Here is a 26,902-nt window from a genome sequence, read left to right as displayed (position 1 = left end):
CAAATCGCAACTCAATCAATTCATCATCGTGAAAGCTAAGAAGGCCCACGTACTAATATAATACTAGTTCGCTACGGAAGCGCGATTATCCCTGGGCAAACCCCTTTGGCGGGCATCGCATACGTAGTTTTCTAGTGTAGAACTGACGCGCTGCGTACCATGTGCCAGGTGCGTATGCCCTGCATCCTGATTCAATCTCCGCGGGCCAAGTTCGCCAAGCATTAGGATCTCCAGTGACTTGCTGGCGCCGGTGGGGGATGTGGCCAGTGCTAGGCAGTATAAGTGGGAAAGACCACTGTTGGGCAGATTGCGAGAGTCGGACAATCGCGCTGAGCATGTGGGGCGGCGAATCCATCACTGCAAAGGGTACAAGGGAACCAGCAATTGGAACTTGGCACAGAGGGTAGGGGGAGAAAGAAAGAAAAAGGGATCGTATCGGGATAGATGAGGAGGGCCAGGTACCCGGGGCTTCTCATAGGCTGGCGACCGACTCGACTTACCAGGGCTGGACGATCAGGTTCGAATCGAACAATGCACAGAACGCGCGGATAAGCGACGGTGGTTGGTTGAAACGCACAGGCTTACTTAGATAGATAGGGTAAATATGCGAAAAGAGAGAGAGGGCCAAGCCAAGCAATCCAAGAGAGAGCAAGATGAAGAATGACCCATGTCTCTCGCTTGGTTCCTGTCCGACCTCCTGCTGGGATGGATGGGCAAGTTGTGATTTGATGGATAGGGTGGACGCTGGGTTTGCTGGGCTGCTGAGGCATGGGATTTGCAGTGCACTTCGCTGTCTTCTGTCGTGCGGCTTGACCCTGCCTGTACCCATAATCCCTGTCACTGGCTGCCGCTGCCGCCACCTACCTTGTACCTACGTACTCCACATGGCGGCTCCACTCCTTAGGTACCTCAACTAATGTACTCACTGTCCATAATCGACACCGGGCGGGCTTCACTCCCACATACGCCCAATACTATCTGATCCACCACCACACTCTCTCTCTTCATTGCGCATTCAAACAAACCCCCGTCTGGTCAACGGGGTACATGCACTATTTGCCTACTTTTAGTAATGTAACCGTGGTACTTGGTACGATCTGAGTGGTAGTAGTAGTCGTAGTCGTAGTCCTCGCCTTTTTCCCTTTTGACCACACCACCGTCCATCTCGCCGCCAAAAGCGTTTACTCTCTTTCTTGTTTCCTAACCACCACCGTGAACGCATTCCGTCCTTCCTTTGACGTGTGTGTCTCGAACATTCACTCGCTTCGTCAACTTCCGACCCCATTCATTCCTTCATTCACCTGTGATCAACCCAGGGTCGTCAGTCGATAGATACTACATACAGTGCATTCATTTTTCTCACGGTCTGTGATCGCCGACGTTGTTCGATAAAAAAAAGACATAAACCAGAAAAAAACATCGTCATCACACGACCGCACAGCAGCAAAAAAAGCCATCTTTTGGAATTTCTAGGCTAGGCAGCTACTGATTTTCCAATCTCTCGAGAGTGCAAACGCCGACCTCGAAACCAAATCACTCCCAGGCCCGCCATCGCGACTGTCGTCAGGTGACCAACCTATTTGGGAGGAAAGATAAACAGAGGAAGGTGCAAACGCCCAAGCTCTCAACCTCGAGCTTCAATCCGTCGAAGTTCAATCAAGTCAGGTCTGACCTCTTCACCTGCGCACACCTTCGAAAAAGCAACCCAATCGTCAATCAAGTTGGGTTGTTCGCAATTCAACTTCGCCAATTTGGTTCTTTGCGGATTCCGTTCTTGATATTGTTCATCAATCAACTACTTCCCACGTCCTAGTCTGCGCCAATTCGTCAAAATGGCTCCCAGACTCTTGTCCTCCATGGTCATGCTCAATGCCCTGGGCAGTGTCAATGCCTTCTGGCGCATGGAGTGCCGTGGTCGCACTGCCCTCGCCCGTATTGACCCCATTGTCAACTTCGGCGAGACTGCTACTCACGTTCACACTCTTCACGGTTCCAGCGGTAAGCAGTTTCCTCTTCCCACCATGGCGCAAATTTCGCACATGCGCCGTGAATTGTTTGTGAATTTTGTGTTGACTCATTCACTATAGGTATCTCTGAGTCTGCCACCACCTCGCTTCTCCAGGATGGCAACTGTACCTCTTGTGCCGTCACTCAGGACATGTCTGAGTACTGGACCCCTCCCTTGTACTTCCAGTTCGCCAACGGCACCTTCGAGGTTGTCCAGCAGGATGGTGGTATGCTTGCGTAAGTGAAATCTTTTCTCCCGCCCTTCTTTGAGTGTCGTGATTCGGTTGCTAAGTCTCATAACAGATACTATCTTCTCCGTGGTGATGACGTCCAGGCCTTCCCCGAGGGCTTCCAGATGCTTGCTGGTGACACCAACCGCCGCAACTACACTCTAGGTGACCCCTCTGAGGCTGACCCTCCCGAGTCTGAGTGGGCTGCTCTCGGCCAGACCAACCAGACCGATCTGGCCCAGCGCGCTCTTGGTTTCAACTGCCTCAACTATGATAAGGACGCTGAGGCATCTCTGTACCGCCACTACATGCCCGAGAAGTCTTACCTCGACGCCAACTGCCCCGATGGCCTCCGTCTCGAGCTGGCCTTCCCTTCGTGCTGGAACGGCAAGGACCTCGATTCCGACGACCACAAGAGCCACATGGCCTACCCCGACTTGGTTCAGGACGGTACCTGCCCTGACGGTTTCGAGACCCGTGTTGTCACTCTCTTCTACGAGACTATCTGGGCCACCTACAACTACGTCGGTGTTGATGGTACCTTTGTGCTGGGCAATGGAGACCCTACTGGTGAGTCTTGGCCACTATACGGTCATGTTTATTATTGCTAATGGTCATTATAGGATACGGATACCACGGTGATTTCATCACTGGCTGGGATGAGGATTTCTTGCAGTCTGCCGTTGACGAGTGTACGAACCTGTCGGGTCTGCTTAGTGACTGCCCCCTGTTCAACATTCAGAGCGAGGAGGACCAGCGTGCATGCTCCATCGAGTCCATGCCCCTCACCCTTTCCCTTGAAAACGTCGTCGGTGGCGTTGTCGACATTCTTGAGTCTCTCCCCGGTAACGTCGCCATCAAGTACGGTCCCGAGCCTGCCAACGCTGGCGGCAGCAGCGAGAGCACTTCCTCCAAGGCTTCATCTTACAAGACTTCTTCCTCGTCCGCTGCCACCTCCTACAGCGCGCCTACTTTGACCTACAAGCCCGCTTCTTCCACCTCGGGTGCCATCTTCTTCGAGCAGGCCTCCTCTTCGGCCTCCGCTACTAGCGTGCTTTCGGTTCAGGGCGCCGGTAAGGTCGCCGCTCCTGCTACCACTGCTGCCGCCAGCCTCTCGGATGCCGCTGATGGATACGCCGTCTTGAGCACTTCGTACATCACCAACGGCAACGTTGTCCAGGAGATTGTGTACGAGGAGGCTGTTGTCACCGTCACTGAGGACACCGTTACAACCGTCACCGTCAGCCCTGCCGAGCGCAAGCGTGACCACCTGAAGCGTCACAACCACCACCACCACGCTGGCCACTTCTAAGTGATATCCAGCTTCTTTTTCTCTTCATGAAGATACTTGAACCACACATTTTGCTATGGCGATGGATATTGCATCATATTCCGCGGCTCACGGTTCTTGCCCGGATATGCTTCATGACACTTTTTCGACTACCCTTGGACTTTGCGCCGTGTGTTTTCGGCAGAGAAACTACTGGGTTGGCTCCAGTGCTACCTAGGGTTTCCTGCTGACCGGTGTGGGAGGCAAAGTGCTGACTTGGTTGATATTGCATAAGGGGGTTGCGGATTGGCGTTACAGAGCAGAAAAGCGGCTGGGCAGTCGTAGGCCCTCCCTGATATCGCAGATGGAACGACGATGCATATGGATGGAACGTCTCTTCTGGCAAGGGATGGGACCACAAGAACTCACCGCGTTGGCTTAAAATTTCACAAAGAGCAATCTGAATTCATTGAACCAAAAATTGATTTCCAGTACAAAATCGTGAAATTGTGAAATGTTTCCATCCTCGAGCTTGCTCTTTGCTCCTTGCTAACAGAGTTGAGATGCAGAATAAGATCGGCATCTAGTCTCGTTCTCAAATTTATCTTCTCCATGGCTAGGCTGGTTCTCTCTCCGACCTCTAGCAAAGCATCGTTGATGATTGGGAACTAGTTCTCTTGTCTTCTAATCTATGATTGATATGACCTACCGACCAGCCGCAATGTCTCATTTCACTCGAGCGACTGGAATGTTTGACACAGGCAAGTTGCACATTCCTGCGGCCAAATTATCATCATCTAAGTCTAGGCTTGTTTACATTGCATGCCTCTCTAATGTATCTTTCTAGGATTGCTTCAGGTCCTGAAAGCTAACAATAAGACGACCATCACCATTTTCGAGGCATGTCATTTGTTTCCCAGGCAGCATCTTCAGAATATCGCTAGAAGTTGAGCAGCAACCATTCACCCATTCTCTATTCGTAATCGTAATCATAATAATCGAAAGCCCTCGGCAAGACTTGTCTGTCGTCTGACGACCTTTCTTTCTCTTTTTTCTGCCATGCCCAGTGTCCAACAGTTTGCAGCACGTATCCGACGAGATGATATTGCCTCATCGCACTCTGCCATCCTCTCCCGCCCCGCCATTATAGGCATCGCCCTCGGTGGGAGCTTTGTTCTCTTCCTAGCGCTATCGCATCTGTTTATAGTGCTGGGCCGTCGTCGCGACCGCCAGAGACTTGCTTTGCTCCAGGCCCATGCCCACGCCGTACAATCGCCCGTGGCTCTGGGCCAGCTGAATCATGCCTCGTCGTCACCTTTTTTCGATCCATACGACTCGGACATGCCGTTGGGAGGCAAGAATCGGCTCCGGAAGAAGACGCTCCTGTTCAACGGATACTCAACTGCCGGATCCGATGGAGAAATGACGGATCGCACCGCGGGGTGGGCAAGTCATCAGAGTGTGACCCTTCCTGTGCTGCCGCCCATATTCTCGAGACAGCAGAGTTATGACTTGAATTCGTTTCTCAACAGCGGTCCGGGGACATCCAATGATGGTTGCAGTTCGACGCGAGGGAGGGATGACGATTTTGAGAGAGAGGAGAACCAGCGCATGGAGAAGCAGAGGGGACGCGACATGTATCAGATGAGACGTAGGGGCTCGTGGATCGACGAGGACGCGCTCCATGGACCAAAGGTGAGCCCGCAGAAGAAGAAGAGGAAAATAAAGGAGGAAACTGGAAACAGTGCGAGCAAAGGCGGGAAGAGGGGGATATCATGGTTGCTGGCCGGTAGCCTAACGCGGAAACTGAGCTTGAAGAGACCGTTGAGCGATTCGGTCATCTTTGGTAGTCCAACACTGCCGCACATGGAGCACTCGGCAGAAGGAGGGCTTGGAGCCGCTGCAGAGGACCGCGGGCGATCGCAACAAAGGAGACCCATGTCCCTGTCTCATGATGGTGGTGCTACGACACCCCCAGTATTCAACTCTCAGGACAGCCCCTTGAAGCCTGGCCAACACAATACGGTGCGCATTGCTATTCCAAGTGCCGTCTCTGCTCCCATACTCCCCGTGCCCAGGCCTCCGTCCGCCATGATCAATAACCCGAGACACCGCAACAGCATCGGGCTGGATGCGGCGCAGTTACTCGTGAGTAACGCCAGGACTTTGAATACGCAGCAACGCCCATCAGTACCAAAGCACAGCGCCACCGACAGCGAATTGAGCGAAATTCTCCGGATGACCACGGAAAGATTACAGGATGGAAAGAGAAGCTCGCGGAGGCAGACAATGCTGATTCGGTCGCGGACCGGCGACTTGGACCCGTCTTGTTATGAGCACTCCACCGTCATGAACTTGGTAGTCGACAGCAGAGCATCCAGTCCTACTAAAAGTCAGAAGAGCGCCCCAGCCGTCATAATGTGCGCAGAGCTGGAAGCAAATGAAATTTCGCCGACCAAGCCCCAGAACCCGCCGGAACTAGGATCGTCAACGCCCAGCCGACAACCTCATCACCACCATCAGCACAGCCGTCAGGTCTCTCACATGTCACTGGCCTCCGAGGCCGACAGCATGGTCACCATGCGGGCCACGTCACAACCCGAGCACACGACGGCGCTGTCGAGCCCGAGCCGCAACGTCAAGATTGCTGAGCCCATACCACGACGCGAGGATACTCCACTACATCAGCAGCCGACACGCCCTTACTCTGTTGCCAGCTCACACTCGTCGGCACTCTCTACACTGTACAGCGAGGATGAGGGGGTGGCGGGCCATCGGGAAACCGGTTTGGCCCCAGGTGTTTTTCCCCTTGAAGCTGGGGAGAGCCCCCGACTTGGACCGTATAATGCCAAGAGGGGCACTATGGGCCAAATGACCTTTTTACCCCCGAGGCCGCTACCCGATCCAAAGGATGCCCAAGGACAAAGCAGCGCGAGCGATTGTCTAGTCAAGGCATGGCTGCCGCGCGAGACGTCTCTTCATTTCACCATTTATGCCATGGACGAGGAACCCGACGACCCGTTCATCACGGCCAAGACACCTCCTGGTCAGGACCCGGTGCGACTCTCCCAAGTCTTTACTCCGATTCCTTCCTCTAGCTTTGAAGAGTTTGACAGTGGTGGCGACGAGGGCACCGACACTTCATTCAAGGGATGGTCGACCGTTCTTACACATCCAATGGTGCGGGTGACGCCCACACCGTCGCCCAAGGGCAACCGCATACGGCCAGCCATTGTTCTCCCACCACCACAGCAGGAGCTACGCCCCATGACGAGCTCGCCCACGCTTGGCGCCCGGCCGCGTCGGCCGAGCCCGGTACTGTCCGAGGGGGGCCTCTCATCTGTTTACGAGAGCTATGCCTCTAGCGAGGGAGGCGTGACGTTGAATTACAGCAGCACGGCGACGCTGACGACGGTGCCGACAAATGAGAGCGCAAATTCAAAGGGGGAAGCAAAAGACCCCCGCGAGTCTATTCCGGGCCTGGTAGACAGATGTACCGCTACCAGCACGACCAGGGCCAAGTCCCGGCCGCACGTCGAGCGCCTTGTCTCGGTGGACTCTGTATACTCACAGGACCAAGAACATGAAGGCAAGAGCCGACAACAGGGCCTAGGTCTGGGTCTGGGTCTAGGCCTGCTGGGCTTACCACAACAACAAGACGGATCCCGAGACGACTACCACGACGAGGACGATGTCGTGCCGCCACTAATCACAGCCGCTCCCAATCTAAACCCCCAGCGCACCTCGCACGTCCTGGCCCACACGGTCGCCGAGCTCCGACGCATGAACAGCAGCGTGAGCGCCGCGAGCGGCGCCAGTAGCGTGGCCACCACCACCACGACGGCCGACGACGAAGGGGGTAGATCCAGCCCGACGTTGCCAGCCATGCGCGGTGGCGGCTTCAGCCCCGGCAAGAAAACTGGTGGCACGCGCAATTACCTGGCCGTGGGAAGTCCGAGACGGGGAGCCCAGCAGCAGCAGCAGCGGCGGCCGACGAGCTTGGTTGGTGCTGTTTCTGCTGGGGAGGTTATGGCGGTAGAGGCCCCACGGGGCTTGGGTCTGATGCGGTCGGGTGCTCGGTCGCGGAGGGGGACCATGCTGAGCGGTGGTAATATGGGTGACTTTGCCGGGGCGGCCGGCAGGTCGCTAGAGTCGAGACGGACGGGCAATGTGCTTCGTGAGGTGAGCGGAGGGAATCTCGGGAAACCCGAAGGTGCGAAAATGGACCAGGAGAAACAGCTGGGACGGCTCCAGGTTGCGTTAGCAGAGGTTGCGGGAACGAGTTCCGAGAGCCTTGGTTTGTATGATGAGAAGGGATTTTTAAAGAGCTCACCTATGGGTAGAGGTTAGGAAATAATCTGGGCTGGGCATGCCTGTCACTAGTAGTCATTCGGACATGTATGCCATGTGGCAGTGAACAATATTTCGGGGGAGGGGGTTTCAGATTCTTCTACTTTTTTTTTATAGATACCTTAGTTAGTATGGCAGTTGTCTTTTAGCCTCCGGCTGGGTTGTCTGGGTTCCAAGATGAAAGTTTGATTCTTTTCGCATTATTTCAATTATACAAGCTCTGATTTGCAAGCCGTGAACGATGAAGGGGTATTATTATCAGAACCTTTGCAGGGCTATCGTTACAATCATCACACGTAGGCATGGCCCACGATCTCATCTCTTCTACTCATTGTCCTGAGGTCGTACGGGCTGTGCACCAATTAGCCAGCCTACGCCGGATGCCAACGTTCCCACGGCAGCTTCTCTGAGCTGGTCTCTCTTTCGGACTCGTTGACTGTCGTCCTCTTCGGATGCATGCTCTGCTCCGTGTTGTTCGCTGCGCTGCAGGCTTGAGAGCGCAGGAAGGTTACGCTGTGCGCGAGCCATGGTGGCTCTTGAGAGATCAAACAAGGACATTGGTGCTTCCTCTTGTTGTCTTGTTGATCTTGTATTGTTGTGTCTGACCACGCCAGCTGGTACTGTGCTGCTAAACGCACCGGGCATGGCTTGAACGTCTCCTTGGTCATCCCAGGCGGACTCCTGCTGTTCTTCGGCCTTGACAGCAGCATCCAGCTCCTCCTCACAGCGGCGAAAGACATTGAGAATCTCTTGCAGCGTATCGGGAGGAGCGATACGTAATGCTGTTGATAGGCACTCTATGCGCTGCTCCAAGTGGCGAATATCGAGATTGCCACTCGAGGTACCGATATGGGTGGGACGGACAGTACGCGCGGTGCGGCGGTACTTACCAGCCTGCAGTGCGGCCTTCCAGGAATATTCATCGGCTGATGTAGGTGCAGTTCCTGATGTTGCCAGACGGTTGACGACATATGAATATGCGGTCTCAAAGTCGTCCTCGGTGAGTGCAGCATCGATGCACATGGATATCACTCGTTTCTCAACCATTGATTGCTGGGTGGGCAGATCCTCCACTGGTGTTGAGAGCCTCTCAGACGCCTTTGGTGTCAATAAACCTGCCTCCACCATGTTGGCGCCTATTTCGAGAAAAGCTTGTAGTTTGGTGTAGCTTTTGGGGTTCTGTTCCAGAACTTTGCCAATGATTGATACTGGGTCTGAATGAACGCGCAAGACAACCGGCGTGAAAGGCTCTCCTTGCTTGAGAGCAAGACGATAGGTGCTCAGGCCGTGGGTCGCTTTAAGCAGAGCCTCGATTTTTCTGGCAGACGGGCTGTTTGGAGGAAGTGTCTTGGGAAATTCATGGACACTGTGTAACTGTCAGCTGTGTTGATAATATGAAGACACGCACGAACTTACATGTCATCGCACTTGAGTAATCCACCTCGAGTGCGGTTGGGATTCGATGCATTATCGTACGCGTTCATGGCTGCGCCTACGATAGTGCTTTCGAGCACATTTTCTGAGAGAATCTTTTCGTAAGAGTCTTCATATATCGACCTTGCCAGAGAATATCCTAATAGCCATTAGTCTCATCCGTAGTTGTGTAGGTAGGAGCATTTTGCTTACGTCCGCTGGCCAAGAAGGCTTTGAGACATTCAATCTCCAAGTACTCCTTGCTAATTTGACCAAACACGCCGTGGGTTTTGGTCGGAGACGAAGCAGAATCTGCTAGTTCCTCAGCACCCCAATCACGTAGCCACAGCAATTCATTGCGTGCCCTGATCCAATACTTGTCATCTGCCTTGGCTGCGTTGTCGCGCAAAGTACCAATGAATTTTAACGCCTCGCTCTTTTGTTCCCTTTCGTCTTGAAGGAAAGCCAGCTCTCCAGCTCTGCGAATACTGCAAGGCGCCCCTGCCTTTGTGAGAATATAGGCACTGAGATTCAGTGCATGTAGAACTTGTGTAGATAGCTCATTTGGCGCTGTTAGGACGTTGGACTCTTCTAATAAGTCGTTGCGCATAAATGTAGCATTCTTTGCCGATATAATGGACTCATTGGCAATCTCGCTGAGGGGCGAGAGAAGGGACGATGCAACTTGGAGAGTGGGCGTCGGATCCTCGCCCAGCAGGCCGGTAACCTTGGTGATAATGGTATTGACGCCCGAAAGAGCTTCGATTGAAGCTTCTGGAACCAAGTATGCAGCTGCCAATGCAGCCCGGGCGTACCTCGACTCCAAGTATCCTTGCTCTTCGTCTTGAAACCACATGGATCCCAAGCCGCCCAGATCAACATCACTGGGGCCGTCCCATTGTTCAATAGTCTTTACTGCAACTTTCCATGATCTGGCTGCCTGTGTGATGAGCCACTCCAGCATCTGTTCCCATCCAGGACATGACTTGCTCTGTGCATGCTGCCCATCATTGCTCGTCACACCTTTTTCATGTTTCCACCTTGATTCGCTGTAAAGCCATGGACCAATCAGGCCACGCAGGTCGCGGCCAACATTTGACAAATCCTCGCCTGCGCCAGTCTGATCCAGAAGCAAACTGACAGCAGCCCGATCATTTAGTTGTTCAAACTCCGACAGGGTCTGGGGGATTGGCGCGTCCGCGTAGTATTCGTAGTTGCGTCTCAGCAGAGGTAGAAATGCCGAAATCATCCATGTCCGTATGCAGTTGGAGTGGTCCAGGAATGGTACAATGAGATCCGGGAGCTTTGTGAGCAGGCCCGCCTCTTCGTCCACGCGATGCGCTCGAGCAATAATAAACTGGCTCAGCAGGTCATCTTCTGCCGCTGCCGGAACGTCTGGCGAGTTGAGGGGCCGAAGTCGCAGCTTCCGGACCTTCTTCAGGATTTCGGCATCGGTAAAGTCCTCGATGGACGCAGTATCGACTTCTTGCGGGTCGTGAGACTCGAATTCTTCTGATTCTAGGAGCTGCAGTAGTGGAACATATTGATCGGCTTCGGTAGTTTCGGGGAGACAGGTCAACAGTATGCGCAGCAGGAGCTCCTTTTGCAAGACCTTGTCGTATCGCAGAGCCAGGGCCGTCAAGCTGTCAATGTCGGATTTGGTAGCAAAGTTGGCAGCTAAAAGTACAACTTTTGGCGGCGACAAGAGGGACGACATCTTGGAGGTTCCGCGCACATCTTCTGCCCACTCCGGATATGTTGTATGTCTTCTGCGACGCAAAACGGGTGCTAAATCGTCAGAATTCACGACTCGGCTTCTATTACTTACACGTCGACGTCAATTGGGGGACAAGAAGCTCCGTGCGCCACAACAGGGATGCGAACCGTGGCCCGAGCTCCACTTTTGCAGCCACAAAGCCCGAATCTACCATTGAACTTGGGCCAGCTCCGTGATCCCGTCGCAACGTCAAGCGTCCATCTCGTGAAGCGAACAGTCTTGGGCGCTCAATTGATTCTTGCACAACGCCAGCACCGCTGTTCACGCTTCATTATTCACAATGGCTTCCGGCTACGGTCTGCATGGAGGTAAAGACACCCGCCCCACCATCAATTGCTCCATTTACTGACCTCATCGCGATCTACAGGCCCCGGCCGATGCTTTCCCTTCTGGCAAGAAGTTCTGACTTGCTACGTCGTCAACACATCTGCCGAGGATGACTCGGGAAAGAAGAAGTGCGCTCCAATCCTAGAGGATTACTACGAGTGCCTGCACCACAAGAAGGAGGTCAGAGCGTCCAGCGCCCAATGGAATTAGAGATGGAAAGCTAATCAGACGAGTCACTACAGGCTGCCAGAACAAGAGCACTCCAATCTGCTTTTAGGAAAGCCGAGTCCTCTGCAGGACGCGACAGCGCACCGACTGCAGGTCAAATAAGGAATTTGGGACTGTTAGACAAGGACGACGACACGAAGAAGGTTCTCGAGAAATGATTGCAATAGGATGACATGGGAAAAACACCGCTTTCGACCTCTTTCCGGACGTGTACATATGAGGTATCGGTTGTTAGAAGGGAATAGAATCATTGTGCAAGAACATGGATCAAGCCCGTCATGATTTCAGTGCCGTACTGTTCGGGCATCAACATGATGTGGAGAACATGATCATTTGGCGCCATAAACCCAATGCCTTCAGTATCATGGATTCAACGTTGCAAATGTTGATCACAGCCGAAACGAGCCTGAAAAATTAAATAAATGGACAAGGGAACATCATCAGGGAGTTCTGAAAATGCACCATTATCTTTTGTGTGACGAGTCCAATTGACGCTTACACAGGATATGAGTTTAAATTCAAAGGGCCCCGACCAGAGACGCCCATGCCCTTTATAATTGTCATTTTGTTTTGCCTTGGAAAAATGCGGTTTTGATAAAGATCGATACTGCTGCCAACCTTCTGTATGTAAGAAGTGATTATTCCATTGGGGTACTCAAAAATCGCATGCATTGCGCCTTCCGCGAAACTCACCCATAGAAGCTTAAGTAGGGGCGTGGCAAACACCTTGATAGCTTCGTCCTTTTTACTTCCTTCAGTCTGCTGAACCTTGAATGCGCCGAAAGACCACATTGCACCTTGGTCCTCGTTTGTTCACTCAGGCCTCCTGAGGCACACACCCACCCAAGTTTCGTCATTCCAATCCTACTTGCGACGTTCGTTTGGTCGCAGGATTACACGAGGTAGCCATCCAGCAATTCCGAGCGAAACCGTCATTTTTATCAAATTTTCCACATCAACGTTTGTCAGCTACTCAAGATGCCCATTTTCCGGGGAATAGATATTTCTGTCGTTGCCAGCGCCGATGCAAAGAGCCTGCCCGAGTACCCTCACCCGGATGGATCCTCGGTCCATCTTGTGTCGCCAGACACTGACAGCGGAAGCCCGAAAGCAGCCGACTCCTCAATCATCTCAGATGGAGATCCGGCACGACAGAAGAAAACCAACCCTCGCATTTCAGTCTATGTCCCGTCCATGCCTGGTAAGTCCGTTCCATTCGTCACATTACAGGTATTCCATGTACGCGATAAGAAGGCCTGCTAATTATCAACACAGGTGACCAGTTCTGGTTAAAATACAGCATCATCCGAACACCACCTCCAGCAACCCACCTGTACTTTAAAATGTTCATGAACGGCGCGCTCATTACGTCATGGGGGATTCTGGGCGACATTGAAAAGAAGACCCAACCACAGCAGCCTATCGGTGGCACCGTGGTCAGAGCTCTGTATGAGCCGGGAGAGAGATGGACCAACACCAGCATGGATACAGAAGGACGAACGATCGGTATAGAAACGAGATACTTCTTCTTCATGCCAGCTTTGGACACACAATCTGCCGCGGAGGATGGTGGTATGATTGAGGTCCAGGTGTTTCGCTCCAAAGGCCGTAGGCGGCGTGCTCCCAAGATGGCCGAATTCCGTAACCAGGAAAGATATGGAATCGCGTAAAATATCCCTTCCTCCCATCTTCAGAATCAGGTATTGATCAAGACAGCTCACCAAGCGGGGGACTTGTCGAGAACCCTCAAGACGCCAACTACTATGACTGGCTTCTCATCGATCCCAAGGACGCCCCTTTCGCTTCGTTCCGTTTTCATTACAGATCAATGAAGTACATGCTACAATTGAACCTCATTCCGCAATCCGAATCCAGATTTCTCCTACCCACGATCGACTCAGACTGCTCTACAGGAAGCGAATCGCCTATCAGCGAAAGCGGACAACCTGCAGGAATCGCATCGACAACTACTGACTTTGTCTTCGAAAGTGAGACCTATACCAACTCGGTCGTCTGCGGGCCGGAAGGATCAAGCTTGAATGAAAATACAATAGATGTGGCTGCAAAGGGCGACTCTTAGGGGGGTCGTCCAGAGCTCCTGGATGTTGTCTCAACTGTGGATGATGGTCGACAGTCAATCAAAACTCCCGAGGACCCGGTAGAGGAAGATATTTACAACCGACCACTTCCAGATCCTCCCAAACCGAGATCACGGCATGCCTCTCAATCTTCAGTCCATTCTACTTGTCCATCACTCACGCCGTCTGTCGCCAATTATGTCGACAACGGCAACCTACTAGATGAGGATATCCGGGTCGGAACGGCACGTACTGTGCTCAGCTCAATTCCATCCATGGTGGAGCTGCCTCAAAGGAAGCCTGAGATGGGAGAAGGCAACTCCTTCTCTGACTATGAGCGTTCCTCGCCCTCCTCTGTGGCTTCTTCTTCTTCGCAGGCTCTCCCACCGCCAGAGAGATATTTATCCACGACCGACAGCGTTCTTGAGCATCAAATTGCGCAATTCACAAGCCCTCTAGTTTTACATTCTTCGCGCCAAATGCGTCCCCGTGTCCCCGTTTCCGCCTCAGAAAGCACTCTCTTTGGAGAGCTTGCTGTATCGCCGCTTGCGTCTACCAACTTGAGCGAGTCAGAGTGGATGGGTCGTAGTCCTTCACCAGTCCATCGAAGGTCTTCAAGCAGACTCTGGAGTCCCACACTCGGGAAGAAGATCATGCGATTGGCAACAAGAAAGGACCATAAGAAATGCCGCCATAGCGACCTCGGACTGTACTCATCTAATGAATCCCTCGGAGACTGCGCAGTTGAGCACGACTCAGCTGAACTTACCCAGACGGTGAGTGTGCTTGAACAAGATGTATCTGACGATGTCTCCACTCCACGGGGTGCAACCTTTCCAGCAGATTGTCAGGGGTCTTCCGCCTTGGATTCTCATGCTGAACGATCCACGGGTTAGAATACTTGGGAGTACTGCAGAGAGCCTGCTGGGCTGCAACATGATTTACACGAGAGACCAGTTGGCAACTGGATTTGAAGACCAAGCTTTGTTTTCATGAACGCTAAATGTGTCGTATTTTGGTCGCCTTGTCTTTATAAGTTAAATGACAGAAAAGTGCATCTGAGCTCAAACTCTTTGGTAGTGGTAGGTCCTTCGATGGAGATCCAGGTCTTTCCGCATCTTTGTGTTGTTCATAGTGTCGATAATTGATATTATGGTCATCAATTCAGGAATGGTCAGGCATAATTGATGAGCATAATCCTTCGTGTATGCTGAAGCATTATTTCTCTTTATGCCGAGTAAACGAATGCAGCGATGTATCAATGGGGTTCCTGTGAGATATTCGCATAACACATTCTGATGAGTTGATGGTAAAAGATCATCACCAGCTATTACCAATTTGGGTCGACTTTCCAAAAGAAAACAAAAGACAGATTGAAAAACTACCATAATGGACCTCTGAAACAGGCAGTTATTGTTAAAAATACATATCTGAGGTGTGATTGGTCTTGATTGAGTTTTAGAGTGCTTACGAACATCCATGAAGGTACTATGATATTCATTGTTTAGACATCTCCTGTGAGATGGCCATGTGAGATAGCCCGCTCCGTATGAAATAGCCAAGATCCCCAGTCCTTTCTATTGTTTAAGTCATCCTCTTCGAATTTCTGCTCCAAGTATCGAGGCACAGCTTCGTGTCGAATCTGCTTGCCAAGACCACTAGCTGTATTCGCGCCACGAGAAGTATATGAAGTGGGAACAATAGTTCATGGAGTGGACAACGTGGAGTTGATGGACAACCTTGGTACAAATTGAGCCTGATTGTTCCGTGTTCACAGTTCCTGATAAAATTGTTAGCACAAAGGGAGATGGCGTTGTGGCAACGATCCTTGAAAACCAAAGGCGGGAGTCGTGACGGATGCGATATATTATAGGGTACATATCATACGCTCAGTTCCTTTTGCTCAATATTGAGAACTGCCGACTCGTTTTTTCAACCTACTTGCAGCGAAGACTTTCAAAGAATTCTAAAGTAACGCGGATAGTATATAGAGCTGAAAAATACCAACCCCTATGTTGAATGAGGTATGTTGACTTTGATGACAATGGAACAAATGACGATGGAGAATACAACTAAGGTCTGAATGCTCAAATATGCCCAGCCAGGGCTATACACTTGCCTATCCCGCACAACCACCGTTCCAGACCTGGATGTCTGCACAAAATCTAACAGACTTGGCTGTTGATAAAGTCTCTTCCATAATTCAACTTCCACTCATGGTCCTCATACCAACCGGCCTGTCCGGAACCGCAAATAGAATCTACGCCTCCCATTCTGTCCTCGAAGTCGCTCCTATGCACGGTCTGGACTCCCCCATAGTTGCATGCGCTAGAAAGGGGTATCCAAGGTCAGAAAATATTCATTGATAGAAACTAGACTTGATGATTTTTTCACTGCCGATTTGTTGCTAGACATGGGATTCGCGAGAGAAGGAGCAAGAGAGAGCAACAAGGGAACGAGGGGGAGGGATTGCAATCTTGGCTTACAATGCTTGCGTGGAACCCTTAAAGGTCTTGACCCATTTGTTACTGAATGTGTAACCGTCAAAATGCGCCGCAAACGCCTGCTGTGCAATCGACACGCTATCACCAGCGCCGCGTCCGTTGCACTTGATCCCATTCCAAGAATCACGGCTACCGATCCTCTCCTCATTCCGACTCTCCAGGGTCCTGTTTCTCAGGGCATACTCGTCAATGGGCCCGAGATATTTGTACCTTGCAAAGCCAGTCTTGGGGTCAATCGTGCCGTCGCCCGAGTAATGGCCATCGGGCAAACCTTCAGGGAGGCGCAAGTGGGCGGCGGTGGCACTTCCGAGGGCAAACAAGCCTACAAGAGTGGTAGTGAAGCGCATTATTGCAGGTGATTATGAGGTTTAAAGGTAACTTTTAGTAGATGAGAAATAATTTCGGAGGTCGTTCATCATTGTAGATTTGTGATGGAAGGCCAAGAGATCATTCATTGTGAGTGAAAACATGAAAGGACTTTAAATACCCATGAGAAAAGTGAGGTCAACACACCGATATTACTCGTAGAAGTTGCCTTCCTCGTGAAAATCCATGAAACTAGGCATAATTTAGTCCTAGATTCTGACAATTATTTCTAATTGGCTCAACGTTATGCGTGTGTCTTAGCTCTAGGACACAAGAAGACCTCATTTATCAGCGGGAGCCTCGCTGTCTGCCGCAGTAGCATCAATTTAAATGTTAAAGTTTTACTCAGCTCTCAGCCGGGCTGAAAGATTTCAAGGCGCCTGAAATTGATACCTACCCAATCTAAGACAACGGGTCGAAAAGTTCCTGCAGTCTTATGGCAGGCTGTCATATAATGTAAAGTACTTGGCTGAGCTAGCAAGAACTTTTGGCATTGTCACACCAAGAGAGCGGTCGAGAAGAGATGATGTGCTCTCGAAAGTATCTGCGTTGCCGTCATACTTCATTATCGACGCACGCATCTAGCAAGTAATTATAATTTGTAGAGACTATGTACGTATGGTGAATTAAGCCCACAAAACTTGTCTTGGAAAGAACCAAAAGTTGCAACAATCAGCCATAAGCAAGGTCAAAAGAACAACAAATCTATCCAGTGATGGCAATACCTGAGACATGATTCTAAATTATAAACAAAAATAGAGAGAAAAAGAAGAGCAGACAAAAAAAATACAACACCGAGGATTCCCCGGTGGTCACCCACCTGAGTACTGATTCCGCCCACAGCAGCTCCTATTGGGGTGTAGAGCTCAGGAGTAAACAGTTGCTAAGCCACTGTATTTTGTCGTATACGGCCCTCATGTTTCTCTTTTACCAGTCCGCCAATCCTTGAGAAGTGGTAATGCCTCATCGCCATCCAGCGCGAATCTCATGATCAGAACTCTACCAAGACTGGTGCCGATTGCAACCATAGATCCTGCAGCCTTGAATCCCGAAAAGTCATCAACTGGTCGGAATTCCTTAGGTAACCATAAGACTGGTCTACCGTCCAAGATTATCCAATCATGAGTGAATCGAGCCACTTTCCATACTGGGACAGTCTCGTTACTTGAGGTTGACCCATTTTGTCGACCGCTATCGGGAAAGCCGATTATATGCCCCTGTCCCTCCTCTTGTGTCGCTATGCAGGTACCTGAAGCTATACTGTAAACTCTGCTGATGTTTCCCCCCGGGTGGCCAATGTGAAAAGATATGATAGGTATGGGTAATAGTTGTTGTATTAGTTGAGTTGTTCACATCCAACAAAGGTTGGGTGGTCAAAGATATATACATGTGTGGAGAAGCGCTCCACTTATTCCTACATTTTGACAGCCAAGCCTACGGAGGTCTCCCCTATAGAAGCCTCGTGCCGTGAATTCTGATTTGACGTGTTGTCCATCATCTGAAAAAGTAATTGAATACATGTTGTCCTTTCGCCTGGGCAAGGGTGGGCCGTCCGCGTGACCTGTTGGAATTGCCACTATGCAGTTGTTGGACGTGATGTCCCAAATTCTGATGGTATTGTCGCTTGAGCCCGATGCAATCTTTTTCCCATCAGGCGAGAAGAAGATGCAACCTGTCTGTCCGTCATGGCCTATAAAAGTTCGCACACAATCGCCCGAGGCCGAATCCCAGATCTTGACGGTTCCATCATCCGAGCTCGATGCAATTTGTGAGAGGTCGGGGGATAGGTCCAACTTTATGACCTCCTTTTCATGGCCTTCATGCAGTGATTCATAGTCATGTAAAAAGTTGTCCCATATTTGAAAGGTATCGGACCCTGCCACAACTCGTCCGCCATCTGGTGAAAAGGTTACGACGTTGACATGGTCACTGGTCTTATAAGACCTTGCGCGTTGGCCTGTTGCAATATCCCAAACCTGGACACTTCTACTAGAGCCCGATACGACTTGCAGGCAGTCAGGCGAGAATGCCACCGAACTGATGTAACATTGGTCCGCTTTGAGGTGTTGTACACATTGGCCTAAAGTAGTGTCCCAGACTTCGAGGGCGCCACTGTCAAAACCCAACACGGCTTTTCCACCGTCGGATGAGAATGCCATTGAAGTTGCTTTACCATTTATTTTGAAAAGTGTCGCCAATTCACTTGTGGTATCCTTGAGATGGAAAATGGTGGTTGTGTTTGGATTCCATGATTCTAATCCAAATCGCAAACAGCTCGCGGAGAAGGAGATCGAGCTTATTGACCCACCGCCGGTGTCAGATGCATGTAAAAGCTCAAGAGAATGAGCATTCCAGATCTGGACGATACTATCGCCACCGGAAGCGATTTTCTGGCCATCGAGTGAGTAAGCGACTGTTCGCACAAGGCAGTCAAGCTTTTTCACTATATTCCCCGAGTCGGTATCTCGGATTTCGATGCCTGAAGTGCTTCCCAGCACAATGCGTTTACCATCTGGTGAGAATGAAAGCACTTCTATGAGCCAAGCACCTTCCCCCTTGAGTATTCGAAGACAATTGCCTGAAGTGGCATCCCACAGCTTGACGGTCATGTCACTCGAGTTTGATGCAATTTGCCTACCATCAACAGAGAAACTGACTGCGGTGATTGACCTGTTCCTATGGCCCTCTATCGTCTGCAGGCAAGCACTCCATTCTGTTCCAGCCTTGGGTGCTAGCTTGACCCAAGCAGGGATTTTGTGGCTGAAGCAGCGCCTGATCAGACTGTTCGTGGGACTGAAAATAAGAGCGGAGGAGTAGACTTGCAGCGGAGCCAATTCAAACCCTCTCTTCTGTGCAAGAAGGAAACGACGAGCATCTTTGGATAGATCCTTCAGCTCCTCGGAGTCATTATTGGCCTATAAGATATCAGTCTATTTGTTTATCCTTTTAGCAGGACTCTATGCCAGAATTATATACTTACCATCATTCTCTCTAGCTTTTGTATTGCTTTGACACCTTCAGGAACGTTGTGCATCAAACTAAGAGCCTCAAGCCAGTAAAGGTATTTGGTCTTCAGAAATCTCGGAACGCTGGTAAGCACTGATCTTGCGTGCACAAGTCCTGCGTCTTGAAGATGATCTACCCAATAGGCACAAGAGTAGCGAGAGCTCGCCAGCGGGTCGGGATAAGGGATTTTGACTTGGTCGATAGGATAGCCAGGTGCGCGCAGATCGTAAATGTCCTGTTTCAAGGTATTGCTAAGAAGATCTAAAGAGTCTGCGAAGATCTTGAACTGTTGGTTTTCAATACTAGAGCTTAGGATCGTATTGCTTGCTTTCTTGAGCAGGAAATCCTTCGCAGACTGATGGACGAAGAAGATGATGCTGTCTCGAAGCGTCAAAAAGGAACCACATGCTGCGATAACTTCGAGAACCTCCTCTTGACTAAGATTCTCGATTTCCTTGACAGACTGGGTCAAACCCTGCAATTCATCCACGCTAACAGGTCGATATACTGTCGAAGGAAGAGCTAGGATCTCACGACAAGCTTGTGCATCTCTCGAAACGGTATTGTATTCTACCATCCTTTGATACAGCGGATCAAGGCCCGGTGGGAACGATTTCAGTACATCATGTGTATGCCTCGATCGAACTTTACTGTTTCCGAGCTCGTGACAAACCAAGGCGACCCAAAGAAAAGTGTCGTCGGCGTGTGATGACAGGTATTGGCGCACTTCATTAGCGATTCCCTGTTGGTAGCCCTTTATCCGCGTAAGCTCGGAAACTTTAAACTGGATATAGCTTTCCACGGCCGCAGAAACCGACTTCGCATTCAGCTCTAGCGATAACCTATGCGCCACATCGCACAGCTTCTCTTCAATATCCGTCCAATTACGGCTTGAGACGAGCCATTTTGTGTGAGGCAACCGTGAGGTTTGGATTATCAGATCGAGCAGTTGTGGGAGACCTTTTACACACTCGTCTAAAGCGTCGACTACGAGGCAGACCCCCTGGAGTGTAGGGTCTTGGAGTATGTCTGTGAATATCTCGGATAACGCATGCCACGCATTCGCGTCTTCAAAAAGCGCCTTGCCAGCTGGATCGTAATGATTTTTGAGATGAGACATAAGAGATGCATCTTGGCTGCAAAGCATAAAGATAAGACCGCGCGCTACGGAGGTGGCAGTATTAATGCGCTCATCAGTGGCTTGGCAAAAGAAGTAGGAGAGAACCTTTCCCTCGGCTTGTGATTTCTTTAAATGGTCGATAATGCCGCAAAGGAGCATCGTCTTGCCTTTGCCTGGGTCGCCTTTGACCCAGAGCAAGTGGCTGTTCTCGTTGCCAAGCCATTGACAGAAATCAGAATTCTCGAGCACCCAGATATAGGAGTCTTGGATCAAGCCGCCTTTGACTTCCTGGATGCGCTGCTTATCGTGGCGAGGATCTGTGATGCGAAGGTCGGCAAGACATTGGTCCGTTGTGTGGTGGTGGTTGATAGTGTTGTTGTTGTTGTTGATGTTGTTGCCTTGATGGACGTTTCCATTTCCAGATACCTTACAGTTGCCAGCGAATTGGGAACCATGTTGGGCAATACTTTGACTTGGGCTTTCGAGTGTAGCATCTGGGCTAAGTATCGTTGATGGTAGTGTGTTCGTATCGTTCCTGTCCGTCGTCGTCTTCCGACTGGCCATTTTGCGTCGTCTTTCCATGTCAATTCCATCGTAGTCTTCCGCTTTTCGTTTCCCGGGACCCATCTTTTACAGAGCTGCGTTTCGGACGCGTACAAGCAAGGCTTGATAGCAATTGGCCCCGATCTATCAAAGTCTGCCAATTCTAATGATGCGCAAACAATTCAACAGAACCAGAGAAAATGACACGGTTATATAATTGCGCCAGAAACTTTCTCAAGCAGGCAAAACCGCTAGGAACAATCCCAAGAATGAACTAGGATAAATGAGGTGAATAGTAATCGCCTACAGCATTGAAAAGTACAGAGATTATGCAAGACGGAGACACAACTGTCAGCACCTAGCGAAGAACACATTCAATAAGCCAGTGCGACAGAAATATAGCAAAGCTGGATAATATTTGCAGCCTTCCCGATTCTGCGGTCGGGGATGCTTATCCAGGCGTAATTCAAAAGCATACCATGTGTTGAATGGCATGAGTAGAAAAAAGAAAAACAATGAAGTCACAGGTGACTCGACTGTATGATGGATGCTGCAGTGAGAGTGAACGTGCGGTTGGGCCATCGATAGATTTCGGCCCCAGATCGCCGTGCTGGCTTGGTGTTCGTATTGAATGTTGCTGCGCGAACGAACGCATATCTGCCCAAGCGAGATATACGACTGGTTTCAGCAGCAGCTCGCTCGTCGCAGCTGACTATATTTGGGCACAAAAGCACAGGGATGAGAGTGATGTGCTGACAATACTCGTGATCTATTGGAAGAGATACGGGAATGGGCAAGCCGACTACATTACCTGGGCTCTCGTGTGGGTCTTGCTCTCAGCCCATTCTCCTAAGCCTGGCTGGTTTTCCAAGGGACGCCAGATTATATAGGGCAGAGCGGACGGGATGCCGAGTATTCTAGCGCGTATGGTTGTATGTGATGGTGATGCGGAATATTGAAATATATGTAAGTGTTGCAATTGGAAAAAAGACAATACTGCTCGCTCGGCTGCCAAGACAAAAGACACATTTAATTCTAAAATAACAACTTGAAAACATATTTACCAGCTCATGTTCTTCGCTTTGCGCCGCGACAGCTCGGTCGCTCCCCCGTTCATAAACCATACGTGCACTCTTCCTTTGTAAGCTCTTTACTCCACCAGGGCCAAGACTGCAGAGGTATGTTCTCATTGCCAACACAAACAAGTTTGTCTTTCTGCAAGGGATATACTCGCTGATCGACTTCCTCTTGATGTCCTTTATTCCCAAATAACATAGAGCGCATGATTATGTCGTTGTTTGCCTCGGTTCTCTATCCTGGCTACGCCTCTCTTGTAATGCATGCGTATACTCCCTATTCGCCATGACGGTATGGTTGAAGGTGACTCACTGAGTTCCTGCCTCGCCTGCTCTCTAAACGGCAAAGGCAGGCTTCCCGCGACGTTGCTTTTATGTGCCGAGACGCGAAAACATCTGCCAGAGTGGGCCAATGAAGCCAATCAGTATACCCAACGGACACACCAATCTTTTGGTTTCAGCTTTAATTTACACAACTTGCTTTTTCTACACCTCGCACTCGCTATTCTCGCCGATCTATCCTTTGCAGTCGCAGCTCGGCTTTGGTTCCGTCCAACGTATCCTGTCATCTTTTGCATGTCCTAAGGAATGTTCGGAACATATCCGCGTTATGACTCATCGAGTCCGACAGCATCGAAACGAAAGGCGGTACGTCGCATCCATCTTGGATTGGTTTTTCCTTTGTATCCCGAGGTATAAGGAATGATAGCTCTCTAGCGCCTCTCTTTGTAGATAGTAAGATCAACTCAGGCATCTTTCTAATGTTCCTTCATTCACATCTTACTCTCTACTCACTGGCTCAGACGAAAGTAATTATTCAAATTCAGATCAGGACAATAATCTACGTTTTCCTGGTTTCTTAGATACGTTGCTCTATTGGGACATTGAAAGCACCAATGCAGCCAAGCCTCAGCGCTGCAGGGTTGAATCTACGTGGATAGAGCCTAGACATCTCCTCAAACACCTTGTCAGCGTCTTCGGCGCCCCGTGCGAGGATCTCCCCGAAATCAGCTATATACTGCTTCGATGAAGCCAAGTGCCAGGGCCCGTCGGCTTCTACGGCCTTCTTGTGTCCAGCCACAACGTAATGGGGGTTCAGGGCCTCGACCTGCTCTATGGCTCTAATCCAGTCCTGTCGCTTCTTTTTTGTGTTGGCCTCGAAGAGCATCTGGTGCACCTCACCATAGACGACATCACCGCAAACCGCGAGGCGCAAGTCGGGCACCCAGAGGACCGTAGAGTCATAAGTATCGGAATGTCCACATTCAATGGCCTGAAAGAGCCACTGGCCCTCCAACCTGAAGTTGTTTTCCTGGCCTAGAGCTTGTGCCAAGACAAATGGACGACGAATCTGGCCGGGAAATCTGGCTTCCCACGTAGCATTGAATCCCTGCTCCTCCACCTGTTCTTCCATGTGTCTCAGCGTTGCTGCTGTGGCTACAGGCTTTGCTTCAGGGAATTTCTCAAGAAGTTGCGGTAGGCCGAAGAAATGATCGCCATGACCGTGAGTGATGTAGATGAAAGACAGTTTTCGACCTGGAGCTACCTCTTGAATCCATTCAATGAGGGCCGAGGTTTGGCTCTCGGTGATTGGTGTATCGACAAGAACAGCCTCTTGTTCGGTGTATATAAGCGTGCACGAGATTGGTGACCATAGCCCGCCTTTGGATTTTGTAAGAGGACTCAGGAAGGGCACTGGAGGTGCAACGAAGACGGCAAATCTCAGTCCGACCATGATGGCTGATGAGAGGGAATAATTGTGGGCAGGGAGGAAACAGGAACTTGAGATTCACAAGGTTAGTTATTTGCAAATTCCACCACGAATTGCATGCCTTGAGCGAGTTGAAATACATGGACTATCACTGGTTTGGACCGAGGCCGGTAGTTTCCACTGAGGACCCAGCCCTGAGAAAGATCACAAATCACGTTAATTGCCCGTATGGTGTGGCATCAATAAGACCGTGTCATTATGTGTTTGACACTCTAGAAATACTACTTTGTCATACTTACCTCATTGTTTTATTCAATAAGGATTGCCACGGCTAACAAACAGTGTCGTCCATGCGCAGTGACAAAGATATATGTTTGTGACTCCTCAGTTGCCAAAAGATTACTGAAAGATAACTCATTTCACCACCAAGCTTTGGCAGCATTTGAGATCGTAGATTTTGTATTAGATGGAAAACGTTGGAGTCGTAAATGTGACCCATCCATACGTGATCAATTCAATGCCCTCTACACTGCTTTTCGAGCATGCAAGTGATGCTGCATAGTATTTCTGCGAACCTAGAAGAATGTGATGCTATAAATTATTCGAGAACTGCAGCTATGATGGTTTCAGAACATCTTATCATTAATCGGACGTTGATTGAAATACGTTGGCGATCTTCCAACGGTGCCTGGGGTTCGTTTGGCTTTGCCCGAGGCCCGTGACTGATCAGTGATCAATAATTATAAATTTTGAACCCCTGTTCACCGGATCAGCCGAGGCTACCGAGGCTGCTCGGAAGTGGACTTGGGGATCAAAAAACCCATGTCTGCATTTATAATTGCTGATTATTGAGCAAAGTTATCTATGTATATCGTAAAGTCAGCTGTTAATGCTGTAGTGATCCACTGCCTCGAATCATTAGAACCAGGGGTCATATCAACTCGAGGAGTGCCTTGATTGAGTCTCTACCGTGAATTTCGTCTCGAAGCGACTAAGTTCCTTTGCGAAGAGAATAATTTGAAATATCTATACAATGAGCATTAGATAATTGCCTTTGGATACTTCAACCCAGCCAACTGACATTTGACGTTTCGAGTTTACATCATGACATCCACGTTGCAGGCCCAAACGGGCGTCACTCAAACCGGTCCCGACGAGTTCGTTTCTTTGTCCCCACCGGCGAGAATGGGAAACTTGCTTCCTATTGCATATGGTGGTTGTTCGATAGCTGTAGCTGTAAGCGCGGCTCTCGCAACGGTGCCCAAATCATTTGCCCTGTATTCAGTTCTTGGGCATTTCCTTGGTCCTGCCTCCACGACGCTGGACTTGCGTTGCAGGGTGTCAAGACTGCGCGATACAAAGTCATTCGTCACTCGTAAAGTTGAAGTCGTCCAAATTCATCCGGACGGGGTTGAGCGAAAGTGTCTTGAACTAGTTACCGACTCCCATATCCGGGAGAAATCATTGCTCACGTATTCAATCGCTCCCACGGACTCACACGGCAGGCCCGAGACATGCCTGCCCTTGGCTGTACTTCGGGAACTGCATGTTCAAGACGCCAGTGAGGCTTCCAAGATTGAAGGATTTGCGGCGCAATTCTCTCTCATGGATCGTTTCTTCGAGACTAGATTAGATCCCAGCAGCGTCTCGGCCCAAAACATTTGGGGCGCCGCAAAAGACACAATCACCACTCAAGACCAACGGCACATTACGGCAAAGACGTCGGCGGAGTGGTCAAGAACCATACAGCCAATGGAATCAGCACAGGAAAATTTGGCAGCGCTTGCGTTTCTCATGGACAGTGGTCTCTCCTTCCTTCCACTTGCTCATGACCATCTCTGGCTAGATGATGTCGCGGCATGCTCCTCACTCGACTTTGCGATGCGTGTCTTTGTCTCGCACCTTGACCTCGGCCAATGGCACCTCAAGGAGAGAACTACGGCCAGAGCTGGGGAAGGTCGATCGTATTCCGAAGGTAAATTATGGGACGACAAGGGCGACTTGGTTGCAATCATGAGTCAACAGTGTATTTTGAGACCCAAGAAAGGACAAACAAGATCTTCGCTCTAATTCCGACGATGTCTGTTTAATCACCAAATCTTTCTCTGCATCTGCTTTTGTCAACTTTTCGAGAACACCTTGGGTGCAGTCCTTGTAGATTGCAAGAAAAGTATTTCGTTGTTTCCCACTAGTCAACACATTTCCCCACTGGGGAAAAAAATAGAAAAGGGGAAAGAGGGGGGGGGGGCAGTTGTCGAAAACTATCTGATTGAAATGTGGAAAGGGGCATTTGCTACGATGAATACCAGATTGAATTTGCCATAAAACCATCGTTCGCAGGTCATAGTACTATGATGAGTCTAATCTGCTTCTTGTATCCTTTCTTCCCATGCCGATTTGGACTGAAAATCCTAATGCTCCTGAGCTGAAGCCAGCTGCTTCACCAGTAGCTCTTCTTCGTCGGTGACCTTGTTCGCCTCAAACCATTTCTTCTCCAACTCCGAACCCGTGGCAGGCGGTACCAAGCCGTTGATTCTCCAGAGGTCGCGATTCGCTTCGTAGATGGCCGACTCCCACTCAATGCTCCTAGTTTTGAGAATTGGTCGCAGGATGTCGTCCAGTGCCTTCATGAACCCGAGCTCCGCGTTCTTATCGGCAAAGCCTCGAGCAATATGGTAGATGGAAAGCGTGGTGAGCGCTTGAGGCGTTTCTCCGCCGGCATAGATGCTATCCGGCTGAAGCTCAATGAAATGGGCGTGGCAGTAGAAAGCGGGAAGGCCAACTGAGGTGTAAATCTTCGTCATTCCATGCGCTATGAGTTTTTTGTCGTTGTTGGTGAAAGCACCGACTGTGTGGTGGAAGACCCATTTAGGCATAATGAACTGAGTAATCTTAT

The 26,902-nt window shown here is 50.2% G+C and overlaps 10 protein-coding genes across 10 annotated transcripts; 5 read left to right on the top strand and 5 right to left on the bottom strand.

Moving 5' to 3' along the window:
* Positions 1 to 1,832: 1,832 nt before the first annotated feature.
* On the top strand, positions 1,833 to 3,549 carry PFICI_11063 (uncharacterized protein; the record flags this gene model as incomplete). The annotated part of the gene is made up of 4 exons (XM_007839644.1): positions 1,833 to 1,998; positions 2,088 to 2,244; positions 2,311 to 2,807; positions 2,861 to 3,549. 4 exons carry the CDS (start codon positions 1,833 to 1,835, stop codon positions 3,547 to 3,549), a joined length of 1,509 nt encoding a protein of 502 aa, XP_007837835.1.
* A 1,017-nt stretch (positions 3,550 to 4,566) lies between these two features.
* On the top strand, positions 4,567 to 7,857 carry PFICI_11062 (uncharacterized protein; the record flags this gene model as incomplete). Its single annotated transcript, XM_007839643.1, has 1 exon — positions 4,567 to 7,857. The coding sequence occupies one exon, from the start codon at positions 4,567 to 4,569 to the stop codon at positions 7,855 to 7,857; it is 3,291 nt and encodes a 1,096-aa protein (XP_007837834.1).
* A 324-nt stretch (positions 7,858 to 8,181) lies between these two features.
* PFICI_11061 (uncharacterized protein) lies at positions 8,182 to 10,987 on the bottom strand (the record flags this gene model as incomplete). Its single annotated transcript, XM_007839642.1, has 3 exons — positions 8,182 to 9,223; positions 9,274 to 9,430; positions 9,484 to 10,987. The coding sequence occupies 3 exons, from the start codon at positions 10,985 to 10,987 to the stop codon at positions 8,182 to 8,184; spliced, it is 2,703 nt and encodes a 900-aa protein (XP_007837833.1).
* A 340-nt stretch (positions 10,988 to 11,327) lies between these two features.
* Positions 11,328 to 11,760, top strand: PFICI_11060 (uncharacterized protein; the record flags this gene model as incomplete). Its single annotated transcript, XM_007839641.1, has 3 exons — positions 11,328 to 11,355; positions 11,415 to 11,554; positions 11,617 to 11,760. The coding sequence occupies 3 exons, from the start codon at positions 11,328 to 11,330 to the stop codon at positions 11,758 to 11,760; spliced, it is 312 nt and encodes a 103-aa protein (XP_007837832.1).
* An 820-nt stretch (positions 11,761 to 12,580) lies between these two features.
* Positions 12,581 to 14,576, top strand: PFICI_11059 (uncharacterized protein; the record flags this gene model as incomplete). The annotated part of the gene is made up of 4 exons (XM_007839640.1): positions 12,581 to 12,803; positions 12,878 to 13,268; positions 13,319 to 13,658; positions 13,683 to 14,576. The coding sequence occupies 4 exons, from the start codon at positions 12,581 to 12,583 to the stop codon at positions 14,574 to 14,576; spliced, it is 1,848 nt and encodes a 615-aa protein (XP_007837831.1).
* Positions 14,577 to 15,845: 1,269 nt separating this feature from the next.
* On the bottom strand, positions 15,846 to 16,531 carry PFICI_11058 (uncharacterized protein; the record flags this gene model as incomplete). Its single annotated transcript, XM_007839639.1, has 2 exons — positions 15,846 to 16,008; positions 16,167 to 16,531. The coding sequence occupies 2 exons, from the start codon at positions 16,529 to 16,531 to the stop codon at positions 15,846 to 15,848; spliced, it is 528 nt and encodes a 175-aa protein (XP_007837830.1).
* Positions 16,532 to 16,702: 171 nt separating this feature from the next.
* PFICI_11057 (uncharacterized protein) lies at positions 16,703 to 21,240 on the bottom strand (the record flags this gene model as incomplete). Its single annotated transcript, XM_007839638.1, has 6 exons — positions 16,703 to 16,742; positions 17,016 to 17,131; positions 17,371 to 17,399; positions 17,482 to 17,643; positions 17,989 to 19,465; positions 19,531 to 21,240. The coding sequence occupies 6 exons, from the start codon at positions 21,238 to 21,240 to the stop codon at positions 16,703 to 16,705; spliced, it is 3,534 nt and encodes a 1,177-aa protein (XP_007837829.1).
* A 1,914-nt stretch (positions 21,241 to 23,154) lies between these two features.
* On the bottom strand, positions 23,155 to 24,030 carry PFICI_11056 (uncharacterized protein; the record flags this gene model as incomplete). Its single annotated transcript, XM_007839637.1, has 1 exon — positions 23,155 to 24,030. One exon carries the CDS (start codon positions 24,028 to 24,030, stop codon positions 23,155 to 23,157), a length of 876 nt encoding a protein of 291 aa, XP_007837828.1.
* Positions 24,031 to 25,110: 1,080 nt separating this feature from the next.
* Positions 25,111 to 26,076, top strand: PFICI_11055 (uncharacterized protein; the record flags this gene model as incomplete). The annotated part of the gene is made up of 1 exon (XM_007839636.1): positions 25,111 to 26,076. One exon carries the CDS (start codon positions 25,111 to 25,113, stop codon positions 26,074 to 26,076), a length of 966 nt encoding a protein of 321 aa, XP_007837827.1.
* A 341-nt stretch (positions 26,077 to 26,417) lies between these two features.
* Positions 26,418 to 26,882, bottom strand: PFICI_11054 (uncharacterized protein; the record flags this gene model as incomplete). The annotated part of the gene is made up of 1 exon (XM_007839635.1): positions 26,418 to 26,882. One exon carries the CDS (start codon positions 26,880 to 26,882, stop codon positions 26,418 to 26,420), a length of 465 nt encoding a protein of 154 aa, XP_007837826.1.
* Positions 26,883 to 26,902: the final 20 nt, after the last annotated feature.

This window comes from Pestalotiopsis fici, assembly GCF_000516985.1.
Source record: "Pestalotiopsis fici W106-1 unplaced genomic scaffold PFICI_Scf_8, whole genome shotgun sequence".
Lineage (NCBI taxonomy): Eukaryota > Fungi > Ascomycota > Sordariomycetes > Amphisphaeriales > Sporocadaceae > Pestalotiopsis > Pestalotiopsis fici.
The sequence above is the reverse complement of the archived record's forward strand: the minus strand, read 5'-3'. Positions and strand labels throughout refer to the sequence as shown.